Here is a 14999-nt window from a genome sequence, read left to right as displayed (position 1 = left end):
GTGGAACGGGACATCAGCAGGTCAGCGCTGGGGGAGGATTTCAGTGCTTTCAGACAGCTCGGGCACAGCTCAGCATCTCAGCCCAGGTGAGGTGATGGAGGAGAAGAGCAGAGCGCTGGCACTGCTTCCCTGCAGCCCCTCCCAGACAGCTGGGGCTGTGCAGGTGCCATGGGACCCCAGCCAGGTGGGAAAGCCCCAGTAAAGCTCCCTCCATCCTGCATCCCGTGTCCTGCCCCCTTGAGCCACCCCGTGGTCCACAGCGGAGGAGAGGTGGGTGCTGGAAGGACCCTTTGGCCTGAGGGGAGCCATCCATTGAGGTGGGGGGACCACCACGGTGCGAGGAATGGCACTGTGCTCCCCTTAACGCAGCCGTACCCGTGCATGAGAGGCTGACGTGTCTCACGCATCCCTGGCTCTTAATGCTGCAAAGGCTCCACGAGCGGCGAGCACCGGCAGCCGAGGGCTTTATTTAAAGACCAGTAATTTTCTGTGTCAGAAGATCATCTCTGGAGTAGGATCAATTCACTCTCTTGAAAATGCTGTGGCAGAGCACAGCCAGAGGAGGTGATGAAAGCGTACAGGGCTGTATGGAGCATCCCTGTGACACCCAGGGCTGTGTCACGACAGCACCAAGCACCTGTGAAGATCAGGTCTCTATAAATTGCCATTACAGAGGCTATAAACCTCTCTGCACTGATTTCTCTCCTTGCGACATCCCCACGGCAGGGCTGGCATGGGATGCGGGGGGCTATTACCATCTGGGACCCCAGCTCTCCCTGGGGTTCTGCTGTGGGCTCTGGGTCCCAACGGAGCCCTGCTCCAGACCGCACTGCCCTCCACCCCTCCCCAGCACCCAGCCTTTCTTCCCGGGGAGCTTTCAGCTGTCAAGCATTTGGTTTTGCCCTGCTGAGTGTTATTCTAAGCAGATATTCCTGTCCCCATGCAGAGGGCAATAAATCGGCCACTGCCTCCCATCACCATTATATTTAGTCTGGGGCTGCTCACAGCATCAGTCACCCAGAGCAAGCGGATAAACAGATACTCCGTTACTGATATCTGCATCTCTCTCCCTGGCTCAGCCCTCCCAGCCAGGGAAAACAGCGAACCAGCCATGCAAACACAGGTAAAAGCCTCATCTTCCTCCTGCCCGCATCCACCTCTGCTCCGAGAGCTGCAGGACCTGGTTCCGATGGATTCCCCCACGCCCAGGGTTTCACCCCCTCTCCTGGACACGGCCACCTGCTCCCCTCGGGGATGGAGATGGTGTCCCACTGCCTCTGCGCTCCCCCAAGGACAGGGGTCCCTGTGCTGTCATGGCTGGGAGGTGCACTGTCCCCTGTCCCTTCGTGCCATGGCAGAGGAGACACCGACCCTGCTCCCCTCCATCTCACCCCCCCCAGACCCATTTTCCTTTCTTCCCCAGCTGCACCCACAGATCTGGACCCGGGATGCCAGAGGGTACTGCAGTGCCAGTCCTGGGGTGGCACCACAGGAAGCCCCACGGGGCCGGCGTTGGCTTTCCAGCCCAGGTTGATCCCCTTCACATCGAGCCGAGTGCCCGAACGGACGGGACTTGCTCCTGAGTTCGTCTTTTTATGGCATTCACAAGAAAATAAAAATATCAGGGTCCCAGATGGACAAACCAGCAAGCAAACCTCAATCTGTGCCTCGTGCCCCTGCGAGGGGCTCAAAATCCACCCAGAAAGAGCAAGCCTTTGCTTTAAGCGCTGGCAGGGGCAGAAGGAAGGGGGCTGGTACCCGGGTATCTCACCTGGCCATCGGGCAGGAGCTGGGGTGTCGGGGGGATGCGCCTAGAGGAGCGGCAGATCCCTGGGGCTGTATTGGGCTGCCTGGGCCCAGGGGATGCGCTGGAGAGCAGGGCCAGGGGGAGGGGGGCCGGCTGTACCCCAAACTCCTCACCCAGCCCCAGGGAGGCTCCTGGTGCCACCTCTGAGCCGGCCATGAGATGAGAGCATCATGACCTGCTACCGCTCTGCATCCTCCCTGATGAGTGGGGACGGGCTCCTGGTCTGTCCCCAGGGAGGTTTTATCTTAAACAAACATGACTGCAAGTGCCCATGTTCCAGTTAAAGTTCAATAAAAGCAGATTCAACTGGGATTGGAAAATAAATAGGCTAACCTGAGCTGCCATGAGGTCCGACAATGGGCAGGGAGATGAGGGGTACGTGGCTGAAACCTTCCCAGCACAGGGATTTATCCCCTGTTGTTGTTTTGGTTTGTGGTTTTGTTTTACCGCCACTGCCAAATTTGCTCCCCAGTATGATGAGGAAGCCAAGGGGGTGGGGGCTGGGGCTTCTGAGCCTCCCACCCTTGTCTCTGCTGTACACAGCTCCAGGAGCAGCCCCGGGGGGCTGCAGGGACCCCAGAACCGGTCCTCATCCCAGCAGGGTTTGACAAACCCCTTTTGCTGCCTCAAAATAACAGCCAACACCAAGGAAGCTGCAAGAGCGGGGAGCACACCCAGACCCTGGCACATCCCCCCAGCCTGGCCCACTGCAAAAAAAACCCCAGAGAAACGGGGCTCCAACTGCAAGACGCTGGGAATCACAGCCACGTCCCCCCGCCTGTCCCCATCCGTGTCAGGGGATCCACTGTCCACCGGAGCAGAACGGGAGGCAAGGGGAGGGTGATAAAACCCCGCAGGAGCCTTGGAGGAAGCCAAAGGGGAGGCAGAGGGGGCTCAGCCCCGGTGTGGGGCAGCAGCCCTGGGGTCAGGTCTGTGGTTGCATCCCACGATCTGAGCATCGCTCCCGGCTCCACGCTCAGCTCTTCAGGGGGTGCGAAGTGCTCAACTGCAAGCGTTGGGATGGTGCTAGCTGCCATGACTGATCTTAATTAACATGTTGCAAAGACATTCCTTACCATAAAAAGCCAAGGAGCACCAGAGCCGCTCCCCAGCGCTGCTGACCCTCGATGTCAGGCCGAGGCGGCGAGCGGCTGCCCTGCGTGCACCCCGGGAAGGGGGGCTCTGGCCGAAGCTGCTGCTCCCAAAGCCGGTCTGGCTGCTGCAGCGGGGGCTCGGCAGGGCTGGGAGCCCATCCACCTCGACACATCCATTCCCTGTGCAGGAGGGGTTAGAAGCAGGGTGAGCGGGAGGCTGGATTTAGGGAACAGGGACTGGGTGGCTCTGCTTGCTCTTTAGCTCAGGGAAAAGGAGGGTCTTGGGCTCCTATGTAAGAGCCCCACAGCCAGGAACAGCAGCAGACACCTCTTCCACCAGGTACTCACCACTTCCAGCTCCTTGTCCCTGCACAGCTGCCCCTGAACCACATCCTCAGCCCCCAGCAGCCTCTCACGCCGCTTTCTTCCTCCAGAAGCGGCCAGGGCATCGGGGGAGAGGACAACCCAGGCAACTTCTGTTGCTGGCAATGGAGAAAACAGGAGGGAGCAGCACACTTTGCATCCCATTCTCTGACTGCATCTCCCCACCTCTGAGCTGAGCTGGACCAGCTCCTCACCAGTCCCAGACCAGTGCAGCTTTCCCAGGGGAATGGGCTGACAGCAAAGCCCAGAAATGCCCCTTTCATGCCAAACAGAAGTGTTCCCAAAGTCGCCAGAGAATCCAACGCGGTCCCATCCCAGCCCCTAATGGGTCTCATACATTTTCTGTGGGCTCTGGTCAGCACAGGAGCATCAGCACAGGGAGGACACCAGCTCCTCAACATCTGCAGGCAAAGCTCCCCCCTTTCCCTCCCCTGCCTTTGCCTGCAGATGTTCCAGGTGAATCTCCTCACCCTGGAATCGGCTGCAATAAAACATGTTTTACAGCCTCAGCCTGAGCACAAGAAATTCCACACGCTCTCCTGGAGAAAGAAATTCAGATCAGACCACTGCTGGGGCAGAAACAGACCCAGAAAAACAGAACTCGGCTCCTTCTGGTGAATGTCAGCATGCGGGTCCAGCAGGCTTGGTGCCGCACATGATGCGAGGCAGCAGTGCTTTGCTTATGCTTAAAAACAGTCTGTCCAGTGCCTGCCAGTTGTCAGAGGCTCTGGGAGCTGGCAGAGGAAAGAACAGCTAGCACTGAAGTCTCACTTTTCCTGAAGCATTTGAGATCTGAGAGCTGGAGGGAAGGTCCCTGCCAGGGAGAGCTCTTGGGGCAGCACGGCGAGCCTGCATGGCCAGACACACGGAAACCAGCCGGGCAGGGGCATCAGGGGCTTGGACCTGCACAGCAGCCCAGCTCGGGGCTGGACAAGCCTGTCAAATGTGCTGGTTTTCAGGCACTTGCCACACAACTGAGAGCGGGTTTCAGACCATGCTCGGGTCCAGGTTGAGAAGGAGGTCAGGGGTTCAAAGCACCAGGAGGTTCCTGAAAAACAGCCGTTTGTGGCTGCATTGGCCACACCAGGACCTGTGTTCTTATCCAGGCTCTAACATAGAATCACAGAATGGTTTGGGTTGGAAAGGATCTCAATGATCATTAAGTTCCAACTCCCCTGCCGTGGGCAGGGACACCTCCCCCTAGCCCAGGTTGCTCAAAGCCTCATCCAAGTCCCATATGACATGGGGCGAGATGGGTTGTCACCTTTTTGCCCTTTGCCACTTGGCCTCTCTTATCCACTGGCACCATAACCACCCGGGACAAACCCTTCCCAGATGCACAACCCCGACTTCCCCAGGGAGACAGCCCACCCCAGAGCCAATACTGGCCACAGAGCAGCCTCCCTGCTAGGAAAAGACACAGCAGGGTTGGTGGATGCACAGCAGCAGAAGGGTTAAAACACAGCTCTCCACTTCCCTGCCAGCTGTTCTCACTCCCAGTTCCACACTGAGGTCTGCCCTGCCTTCTCCATCTCCCTGTGCTGTTTGCAGCGCCCCGGCCAGTGCCACACCAGCTCTTCCACTGCAGGGCTAATGAGGCACCGGCACATGTACGCTGCTGTAAACACCAGCTCAGGTAATAATGGACTTGCTCCAAAGTGTAAAGTAGCAGCTATTGATAGCTCTCCCAGCTCTATGGAAACCCCATATTTCAAGTGTTACCATGGGCAAATAAAGGAGAAGATCCCACAATAAAGCAGCAGGAGCAAGGGAGGTGGCAGGAGGAGGCGCCCGGCCAGAGACCCCAGAAAGACACCCATGCTCCAGCACTCCGAAACACCGTGGTGCGAAGATGGCAGAGGCCAGCTCCCACTGCAAAGCCTGTCAGCATCCCTCCAAGGCACACGGGAGAGTAGCACTTGTTTCTCACGTGGGCTAAATGAAGGGAACAGACGTGGCTGGTTGCAAGAAAGACATGTCGGATTTAGCAAGACATGAGACAAACAGGGATGGGAAGAAGGTGCTCTGCAGAAACCAGTATGGGAACACTTCTACGCATACCTTGCCTTTGGTCAAGAAAGCAGCAATGGAGCTCCTGCTGGCTCTCACAGCTCCGTCACGACTCCAGCCTGTCATTACCCACTTCACCACTGCCTCACAGGACAGAGAACCGCTACTGGGATAGCTCATGAAACTTTGGGGTAAGACATCCCCCGTATGTAACTAGACTGCAGGCCTGCCAGGCACCACCATACCACGGAATCGGCATCTCACCCCACCACTGAACTAGTAGGGTTAATAACAGTTAAAAGCAATAATGTTAAAATCCTTTGGGATCTGCCAGAACCCATCAGGGAAGCAGGCAGCACCATTTGGACTCTTGCCCTTAACAGAAGGACCGTACCCACAAGGGTGTGGGGGGGGTTGGTTTGGGGGGGGGGGTTTTGTGCAAGTTCTTGGTTGGTTGTTGGTTGTTTTGTTTGCTGCACATCAAAGCATTAACATGTATACCCAGGCCTGAAGATGCACAAACATAAGAGCCCACACAGCAGCCTTTGCTCTGGATCCACAGAAGAAGGCAAAGACAGCCAGGACGTAGCGTTTCCATGGGTTTATAAATCTGATAAATACAAGTATAACCCCCTGCCCACCACAATGGGGCAGGGGAGAAGTGAAGAGTCCCACAGGTTGCCGAGAGTGCGCTCAGTTGTACTTGGCAGCTGGAGAGTACACAGCAGCTGGAGATTTATGCCGATGTGTCAAACAGCTTCTCAATCATCTCCCCCACCTGGTCAACCTGGTATTTGATGTACTTCTCGGGGTTCTTGGTGAAGGGCACATTGCCATATCTGCAAAGGAAGACAACCCCTGGGTGACAAACGACTGGAACACAGCAAACGGACCTGAGAGCCACTCTTCTGCCACAAGTCAGCTCCACTCCACACATCCCACTGGAATTGTCAGGGTATCTCACAGGGAGCAAGTGACCTGGTTACAGAGGGTCTCCTGAGGCTTATATGAACTGCCCAGGGCAGCTCAGAGTTTGTGCTGCCTAGAACATCTGCACCCATCCTGACCCAGGAATTGGGGTGACAGAAGACATCCACAACTAGTAGAGGTCAGCTCGGGGATGTTTTAGTACGCAAGGTAGAGAAGCTATGACAGAACAGTAGAAAAGCCTCAGCTCAGGCTACTCTAGGCCCTAAAGACCTCCGTAAGTCCAAAGAAGAGAGGACAATGTTGCAAGAGGTTGTCTCACCTGTTCAAGAAGGCACCATAGGTCTCTTTCACAATGGTTTTCTGTGCCCGGCGGATTTTGTCCCGTTGCTCCATGTCTGGGATTGCCCAGGCTTTCTGGATCTTACAGAGTTCCTCCAGCCCATCATTAAAACCCTGTCCAAAGTAAAACCCAGTCAGTGTCCTGTCTGCGATCACGTCTCGATATCAAGTCTGATGTTCTTCCCCTCCACTGCTGATCACCAATAGACAGGTCTCCTCCTTAGGCAGATCTTTGGTCTGACTGTCTGTCCCACTCAACTCAGGCCTGTTCTTACACCATTTAACAGCTCCTTACCTTAAAGCGCTCCTTTATCATCTGCCTCTCCTTATCCTTGAGCTGCAACAAGGACGGAAAAGTTTTATTTCATGTCCAGAAATGAATTTCCAACATCAGTGTTTGCCCACAACTCCCCATCCAACTCAAGCAATATCCTACCCACCTGTCTTGAATTCCCTCTCCTAAAGCAGGGAGGAGAAAAAGCTGCAGTGAGCAGCACACTCTACATTCAGCAACTGGCTTTCACCTGAAGTAGATTTAACAAGGGTAATTTTCAGCCAGAACAGACATAAAAATAGACTTCTTTACGATTCTAGTCCTTTCTAAGGGAAAGTCAAGGTTTTCAAATCCAAAAGAGAAGCACCTGTTCAGGTGCAAATATAAGAATGGAAGCAGACATTAAAAGACTGTATGAATCTGGGGCAGGGGAGATTAAAAGGCAGTGCTGCTCTCCATCTTGTCCCAGTCACAGTATTCACTCTGCAAAGCAATACTGGCACGAGATAGAAAGAAGGTTTCTGGAAATTTTTGAATATGACAAGAGAGAAGATGTTTCTGGCAATTTCTGTAGTCTCAAAACCATCCTGGACCATCCTCTCACCTTCACTCCTGGTTGAAAAACAGGCAGGTTTCTCTCTGAAATGTATTCTGTCACCTTCAACCAGCTGCATTTAAAATGAGACGGGAAAGAGGCAAAGAGGAGGAGTTACTCATGTCTCACAGAACATCTGTGTCCTCACTCATGACCCAAAGGCCACCCCAGGCAATACACACCCCAAAACTTTCTACAGTGGCCACCTCCCAAGTTAGATTAATCACTTGGAAAACAAAATATTTGGGTTTGGTTTCTGGTTTAGGCTAATCTCTCCCACTGCTCCAGCAGCACGGGCCATAAATCTTACAAGATGCTCTCAAACTATGACAAAACTAAGGTAAGAGAAGAGGATGTCACTGGACCTGCGCTGGTAAGTCTGGATCTGCTGTTCAATGAGCTCCCGGTAAGACCTCTCGGCTGTCTTCTGTGTCACAGCTACCAACTGGATCAGCTCAGACCTGAAAGGAGATGAAAAAAACGGACAAAGCATGTGAGCCACCTGCTCCCAGGTCTGCTTGCAGGATGGCAACATTTCAAGCTTCTATCAACAAGATCTTTTCTGCCCTTTACAATAAAAGGGACCTTGAAATGCACAAACTGTGAGACAGAAGCTACTCCAAGCTCCCTTCCGAAGCCATGTCCTAAGTCCCGCCAAGATCAAAGGATTCTCTACAACCTAAGACATCTCTGATGCTTTTACCTTCCACTCTCATGTAATGTGATATTTATGTGTGCAAGGTTTCAAAAGGGCAGTTTCAAGAATAGAAGAAAGAGCAGAGATGAGAGGCTAGCAAATAAATGCACTTGATACAGAGCCCTGCTCCAAAACTGTGCTTAGAATCAGCCTGGACTTCAGGGAGATTCACCCAGAATCACACTTACTTCTCCAGAGATTTCAGAATGTAGTTGTAGTTGTTGTGCAGAAAAATGGCACTCAAAGCTGGGTCTTCATACACCTTGGATTTACTAAGAAGATTAAGCTGCAAGTTGCCCAGCACTTTGCCTTAAAGAGGGAAAAACAGAGGACAAAAAGTTTTGCACTGAACCTTCTCATTACTGACAATCACAACCAAGCGCTTTGTACTGTTGCTGTGGGCGCACACCAAAGTGAACAGCACAGTTCTTACTGCATGTGCAGACAAGGGTACAATCACATGTATTTAATCCCACAAGCCTTAGGCAGATCTTTCCTCACAAAGTCACCAAAACCTCCCTGTGAACTAAGACCTTAGTTGCTACTGGCAATACAGCTGCATTGGGTGTTCAGAAGTCCCAGGACCAGCATGGGCGATCAGACCCAGCCTGACCATGACACAGGCTCTGATCTCAAAGCAGCTGATGGACCTGATCCCCATTGTAACAGGAAGTACTGTGAAGTCACCTCACCATCTTACTGTTAAACACAGCATCAAGATTTTTACGGAGCCCCTTTGGCAGCTGGGAGCCTCTATGGGGGTGAAGGTGCGAAGCCCTGGGTGAGAACAGCTCAAGGCAACTGGTGACAGAAGCTCTGCAGCACAGCAGGCTGCTGCACTGCGCTTTGTCCTGTCTAACTGTAAACAGCCTGAAACTCCCAGTTTGACGCTTTTATCCATCCCTCCCACCAGGCTCCAGCTCAAACACGGAAAGACCACAGGGAGCAAGAGACAGCCTGTGCTCTTCACCCAAGAACGAGCCGAGTGAAGCACAGCCAACGGGGCAGAAATGGCAGAGTACTCACAGATGTAGGTCCTCAGCAGCCGCCTGCTGACCTCTGAACTGTAACTACCGGCTGAAGAGCTGGTCTCTGAAAAGAAAAGGATCTTAGTCCAGTTAACATGTCATGGGAAGGGGGGTACACGTGGTCAGCCTGCCTCTATTCAAACAAGCCTCGTCCCTGTTGCTATGGAATTAGTGCAGAGCTCCCGTTGACACTGAAATTAGCTCCCCGTTCAGTGCCAATTGTCAGCAGCTCATCCAGGGTGAGAGTGGAAGAACTCTGCGCCCCAAAATCCTTGTAACTTCATCAAATGCTGAGCCCCTCGGCAGAAATCTCTCCTTCCTCATCCTCAGAGGATATCCTCTTGATCAGAAACTGAGTCATTAAACCCATCCACCCCATCCCTCCCCCACCACCTGAAAAGGGTTTGTAAGCACTAGGAATTGGCAATCAGAGAACAAATGAGCTGGAGCTGTTAACAGCAGGCACACAACAGTAACTGGAACAAGCAGAAGGGTTCTGGAAACTTTCAGCCATCCCCACGGTTGCTGACAGGGCCCCTGCTTGGCTCCGTACGAGGGACTGTGCCAGCATGGGAGCCTGCCCTTACAAGCAAGGGCTCCGGGCTGGCACATGTTCCTCTACACAGCAGAGATGGCTTTCTGCCCTCAAGGGCTTGTGGGCACGGGTCCCACAGGACACGTGGGGTAGCTATCTCCTCCTCCCCCCCAACAGAGAGTTTGGCAGCTGGGCCAAGCTTGGGTGGTCTGAGTTCAGAAGCACCCCATGGGAAAGGCCTCGAGGCTCCTGTTGCTGGGAGCTGGACAATAAGGAGCCAAGCACACATGGGATAAAGCATGATACCAGCTGGGCCAATTTGCTACCCATGCCAAAGAGATTCAGTGCCATGAGAGTGTCTTTAGCCTGTTTCAGCTCATGTGGCACCTCTCATTGTATCCTGGAGACAAGCCCTCCCTATTCTCTCCAGCCCACTGGCAAGAGTTACTTACCCTCCCCTTTTCCCCTTTTCAATTATTTGTAAATTTATTTACAACTCCTGGATGATAAAGAATTAACATACATCACCAGAGTCCAAGGCAATATGAACAGGTACATGTGGGGATGTCTGCTTACCTCTGTGATCTAAAGGAATATTGTATGTGTCCCCAAGAACTACAAAGATTAGGCAGAGCAGAGAGAAAAGGGGAGGGAGGAGAAAAAGAAACGCAAAGTGCAAAAAGACAGGTTAGAGACCACCATATCCCTTTGAGAACAAAGCAGATATTAACACAGAGCAGCCACTGAGAGCTACACAGGAGAGCAGCCACATTTAAAAAGGAAATGCCTTGTGTGTCATGGATATAGTCACATTTTGTTATATGACCAATATAGAAAAATAAAAAAAGCCTATGCTACCTTTTGACAGATCTCTACTGCATGAGAACAACTCAAGACTTTGAAACAACATTGCTGACATCACCATTCAGGGAAGGAGAGAAAGTCAAGGCCTGGAAGGCTCAGAGTACACTGAGCTTACAAATAGAGAGGGCACAGGGCAGTAGCTAGAGGAGATGTGGCAAGCAGCAGAGACATCCTAGCTAGAGTTAATTTAGAACTGGCAGAATTTTCCAAGCTGTAAGCTTCCCCCTTCCCCTGTTCCTAATGTGCTCTCTAACCTTCTCCAAACACCACTTAGTGGTCTGTGCCTCCTCAGGTCCCTGCACCCCCAGAATCTCTAGTTTTCTACCTCTCCAGCCTGCTCTATTCCAACCTACTTGAAAGTATGAGCGCTGCCAAGACCGAGGGCTCACTAGAGAGCTGGGAGCTGCTGCTCTGCACAGAACCAGGAATCACACTCTAGCCGATACGGAGCAGCATCCTGTTACATTGAGGCAGCAGCTCTCAGCTTCTGATGTATGTATTTCTTTCTGGAATTAGTCTCTTCAGCTTTGCTCTCCAGGATGCTAAAACTTGTCTCTCTGTTAGGGCCCACAGAACACAAGTAGCTCAGGAGACCCAGCTTGACCATGGCTAGATGCTGAGGAGAGTGTTCTTGCTGCTGCTGCTGTTATACTCTGACTGGAGGGTGTGGCAGAGAAAGGCAAAAACTTGTCAACACACAGCCTGACTAAAGCTAACTCAGCTGGACCAACCACCCTCACTCCAGTACAGCCACTGAGGATCAGCTCAGTGCCAGATCTGAAGCTACATCACTAAGGCATCCTTTCTTGATACCACAGAGCACATCGGCAATAAACACCATCCCAAGAGAACCCGATAGGGCCAAGTGTGGAAGGCCAGGAGGGAAACTCTCTGCATCCCTTGGAGTTCTCCAGATAACCATCTACGTGGTCATGGTAGATCAGAGGACAAGACAAACCACAGAGTGAAGGACAGGAGGAGAAGAAGCTCACAGTGCATGCTGAGGTTTGATCTTTTTAGAGAAGATGTCCAGACAATTTGAGGAAGGAACTGCATGCCCAAACAAGCCCCATGTATATATGTACCTTGCGATGCCAGCATGGCACCTGCTGTCTCCTGGAAATCCAACAACTGCTGTAGGAAAAGGATGGCCTGAAAGCAAGGGATGGAAGTTATGAGCAACGGACATTGTGTCTCCTAGCACTGCTGTTAAGGATCATGAAGGACCACTCGCAATTAAAAGCCTTCAAGAAACAAACCACTACACTCCTTTGAGTTGCTGGGTTTTACCCACACAGTCACATCACAGCTTAGCAAGAGTAACCAGCTGATCTCTCCATGCAAGCCAGTTAATTGCCCTTCCAATACCAAGACAGCTTAACTTAATAAATTTTGCTACTGCTTTTTTTAAAACCTCTTCAGAAGCTGTTTTTCACAAAGGATGGTTCAAATCATCATCACGTACGTTGCTGGTGAGTTCATGAACTGTCCCATCTTTTGGCATGTTGTACTCCTTGTCTGGATCATTCTAAGAAGGGAAAAGAGACACGCAAGATAAGCATGTAAGGAAATCGAAGGCATCTACAACACAACTGCTGCTGCAAGGGAGCTGTAGGCTCATTTACCCAGCCTCTCTCAACATCTTCAGACTCGGCTCTCGCACTGCCATCTCCTGGTGCTCAGAAACCACAACTTGTGTGCACCAGCAGCTCAGAACCACAGGGCTTTGTTCAGCATGTGACCATCAAACGTTCAGCTCACCTACCAGGCAGTGCATTCACCAAGCCCACCTTACACAGGAACAGTTTAACGTGAGTCCTCCAAAACTTTTCAAGTCAGCAATTTCCTTTCTTTTTAAATAGGATTAAATTCGAGTTTGACTTGGTATCTGCAGAGACCTGGAAGCTCATTTATTTGTCAAACTATTTGTAGCATGCCTGTTAAGGGTCTTAGGCAGAGGCCTCCTGTACTTGGAATCAACATCAAGCATTTGGTATTTGCAGCTGACTGTCCAAAGCAAATCAGCAAGCTCCTGCTTCAGAGTCAGCAACTACAAGGTCTCATGGTAAGCTGAAAGCTAAACCAGGGGTCCTCCTCAGAAGACCTCTCTTCCGAGCCTGCTGGTCTTGCCAGAGAAAACATTGAGGAGAATTGTTACCTTAATGTTGTCTGCAAACTCTTCCAGTGCCTTTGCACCAGTGGTCTCCATGGAAGTGATGAGCCCTGGCAGTTTGTTCTTAGTGCCTGCTGCTGTTCCCTGGAATAGTTCCATAGCAGATCAGAGAAGGAAAACAAACAGTACCTGAACTTTCATCCAGCACCTACCCTCCCTGATCCCCCACCTCAGCATCTCATTCTCATTTCCCCATGTGCCAGGAGAATATTTATGTACAGCATCACCAACAACATATGAAATCCTGCACTCTTCTGCCAACCAGAAAGGGAAGATGTTGTGACCAGGACTTGCTACCTCTCACATTTGCTTTTACGCAGTACCTGATACAGGAGGCTGCTGCATCAGTCATCAGCTGGAAGCAGATGGAAAGGAGCCTGGCTAAACCTGAATGCCATATTTGATACCTCAAGAACCTTGTGGCATGGTCCAAGCAGGTTCTCCACAGAGCAGTCCATCTTCCAGATGTCAGTGAGCACAGTCTAAACTAAGCTCAACAGCATCAGAGATGAAACACCTCAGAGGCCATGTATACAGCAGAATAATGTAGACTGTCCATCACCAGGTCATGACTTGAACAGAACTGCAGCTGAGAGATGCCGAGTTGATGGTTCACCATCACAGAAAGGAGCGAGCTGCATTTGCGTCACTTCCAGTCCATGCTGGAGGACAGAAGCAGCATGGCTTTGTTCATAGCCACTGTGATAACCCCTTTCAAAAAGTTCTCCAGACAACCCAAGCCACAGCACCCTCTCCAATCCCATCACGCTTACCTGCAAGACCTGGTCAAATTCTGGCTTCATCTGCTTAAGATGCTTAAGGATGGGGAAGATTGTGAGCACAGCTGAATAGTCATGTCGGATGATGGCTTTCCGGGCAGCTGAGACAATGTTATCCCCCTCCATGATCAAGTTATCTAATGACTCCTGCAACAAAGCCAGAGGGTCAGAAGGAGCAGGGTGACTTTTCCCCAGGCAGCACAAGGGGCTCAATGCACGATATCAGTTAAGGATGCCAAAGGACCCAGGTGATGGGTCATTTGTGGTACCTAGTGAGTGACTCTGAGCACATGTCCTCCAGACCCTCATTCCCTAAACAAGTCCTGGAGGACAACCCTAGCAGTGGCAGTGCTCTTGGGCACCCACAGCAGGTGGTGGAATCCACATTCTCACAATGACGAGGAAAGAAAAAATTGTGTGTATCCTTTAACCTGAGAAGTCAAGCAGAGCAGCTCAACTGACCTGGATGAGAGAATCAAAGGTCTTCTTCTGGTGGTGCTCCGGGACGATTTCTGTCAGGAGCTGGTATTCGCTCTGGGCCAGTTTGACAAAGGCACTAACGCAGTGAATGTACGCGTCAATCTCGATGTCAAAGACGTCATCCCTCCCTGTAAGGGCAAGATGGCTTTAAGAGAGAACGATATTTGCACTGAGCTTCCAGCAGCTCTGCTCACTCCAAGGCCTTGGTTTACACAAGGTTCTTCTGGAAAAGGCGGTTCTGGCTTTGCACCCATCCTTGCGTGAGAACAAGAGTCATCTTCTCACCAAACCTGTCCCCTGGGTTTGTGCATGGGAAGCTCTGCATACCCTGCAGGAGGCATGCAAAGTCATCTGCAGCTCAGGAAATAGTCAGACCAGGACATCAGCTCTTTCTGGTCTCATGACAGAAGGCAAGTTTGGAGCTCTTCTGGGATACAGACTAAATTTAATCAAGGGCTTGAACACAGAGTACTAAACTCAGGAAGGTCTGAGGTGAATTATTCAACATCTCTACTTGTATTTTTAGAATTCCTTATCTCCATCCATCATGCAGATGAAGATCTGCCATTTTTCATCAACATTTCTGGGAAATAAGGCTGTCCAGGAAGGCAGCCTCTTCCCACAGGCAGAAACAGAAGATAAAAAAAAGAGGCAGATGAACACCGAAATCCTATGAAGCAGGAATATCAGCACAACTAGGTGAGCCATTGGCCATACAATGCTGCATACAAATGTAAACTCATGAGTTCTAGCATACAAACGTGTCAGACAAAGATCCACCAAGGAACCTACGTGGCAGGCATGAGGAGTGCTGGTACGTTAGAAGGGCCTGCACCAACTCATGCCAAACACTAGCTGGGTGTGTCAGCAGGACAGACAGACTCACACCATCCTGCATTACTCAGACCCCTGTAGTAACGACTACAAGACAGTAAGATTACAGAGAGGACTTCTCTAAGCTATGGGCTGCTGCTTCTCTCCTCCCAGCAACTTTCGATGGAGAAAAGACC

The 14999-nt window shown here is 51.5% G+C and overlaps 1 protein-coding gene across 1 annotated transcript in view; it reads right to left on the bottom strand.

Moving 5' to 3' along the window:
• Nucleotides 1-5881: 5881 nt before the first annotated feature.
• Nucleotides 5882-14999, bottom strand: part of EXOC7 (exocyst complex component 7) — a gene marked incomplete at its 5' end in the record, with an annotated part of 20949 nt that continues 11831 nt past the window's right edge. The window contains 13 exons of the mRNA XM_010076932.1: nt 5882-6134; nt 6545-6678; nt 6860-6901; nt 7443-7506; nt 7799-7894; nt 8319-8439; nt 9157-9222; nt 10270-10308; nt 11643-11709; nt 12023-12085; nt 12716-12814; nt 13504-13656; nt 13972-14117. Coding sequence (XP_010075234.1) covers nt 6032-6134; nt 6545-6678; nt 6860-6901; nt 7443-7506; nt 7799-7894; nt 8319-8439; nt 9157-9222; nt 10270-10308; nt 11643-11709; nt 12023-12085; nt 12716-12814; nt 13504-13656; nt 13972-14117 — 1193 coding nt within the window. The remainder of the gene's footprint in view (nt 6135-6544; nt 6679-6859; nt 6902-7442; nt 7507-7798; nt 7895-8318; nt 8440-9156; nt 9223-10269; nt 10309-11642; nt 11710-12022; nt 12086-12715; nt 12815-13503; nt 13657-13971; nt 14118-14999) is intronic.

The sequence above is a fragment of the Pterocles gutturalis genome, unplaced genomic scaffold (assembly GCF_000699245.1).
Source record: "Pterocles gutturalis isolate BGI_N339 unplaced genomic scaffold, ASM69924v1 scaffold11008, whole genome shotgun sequence".
NCBI classification, from domain to species: Eukaryota; Metazoa; Chordata; class Aves; order Pterocliformes; family Pteroclidae; genus Pterocles; species Pterocles gutturalis.
This window is presented reverse-complemented; position numbering and strand designations above follow the sequence as displayed.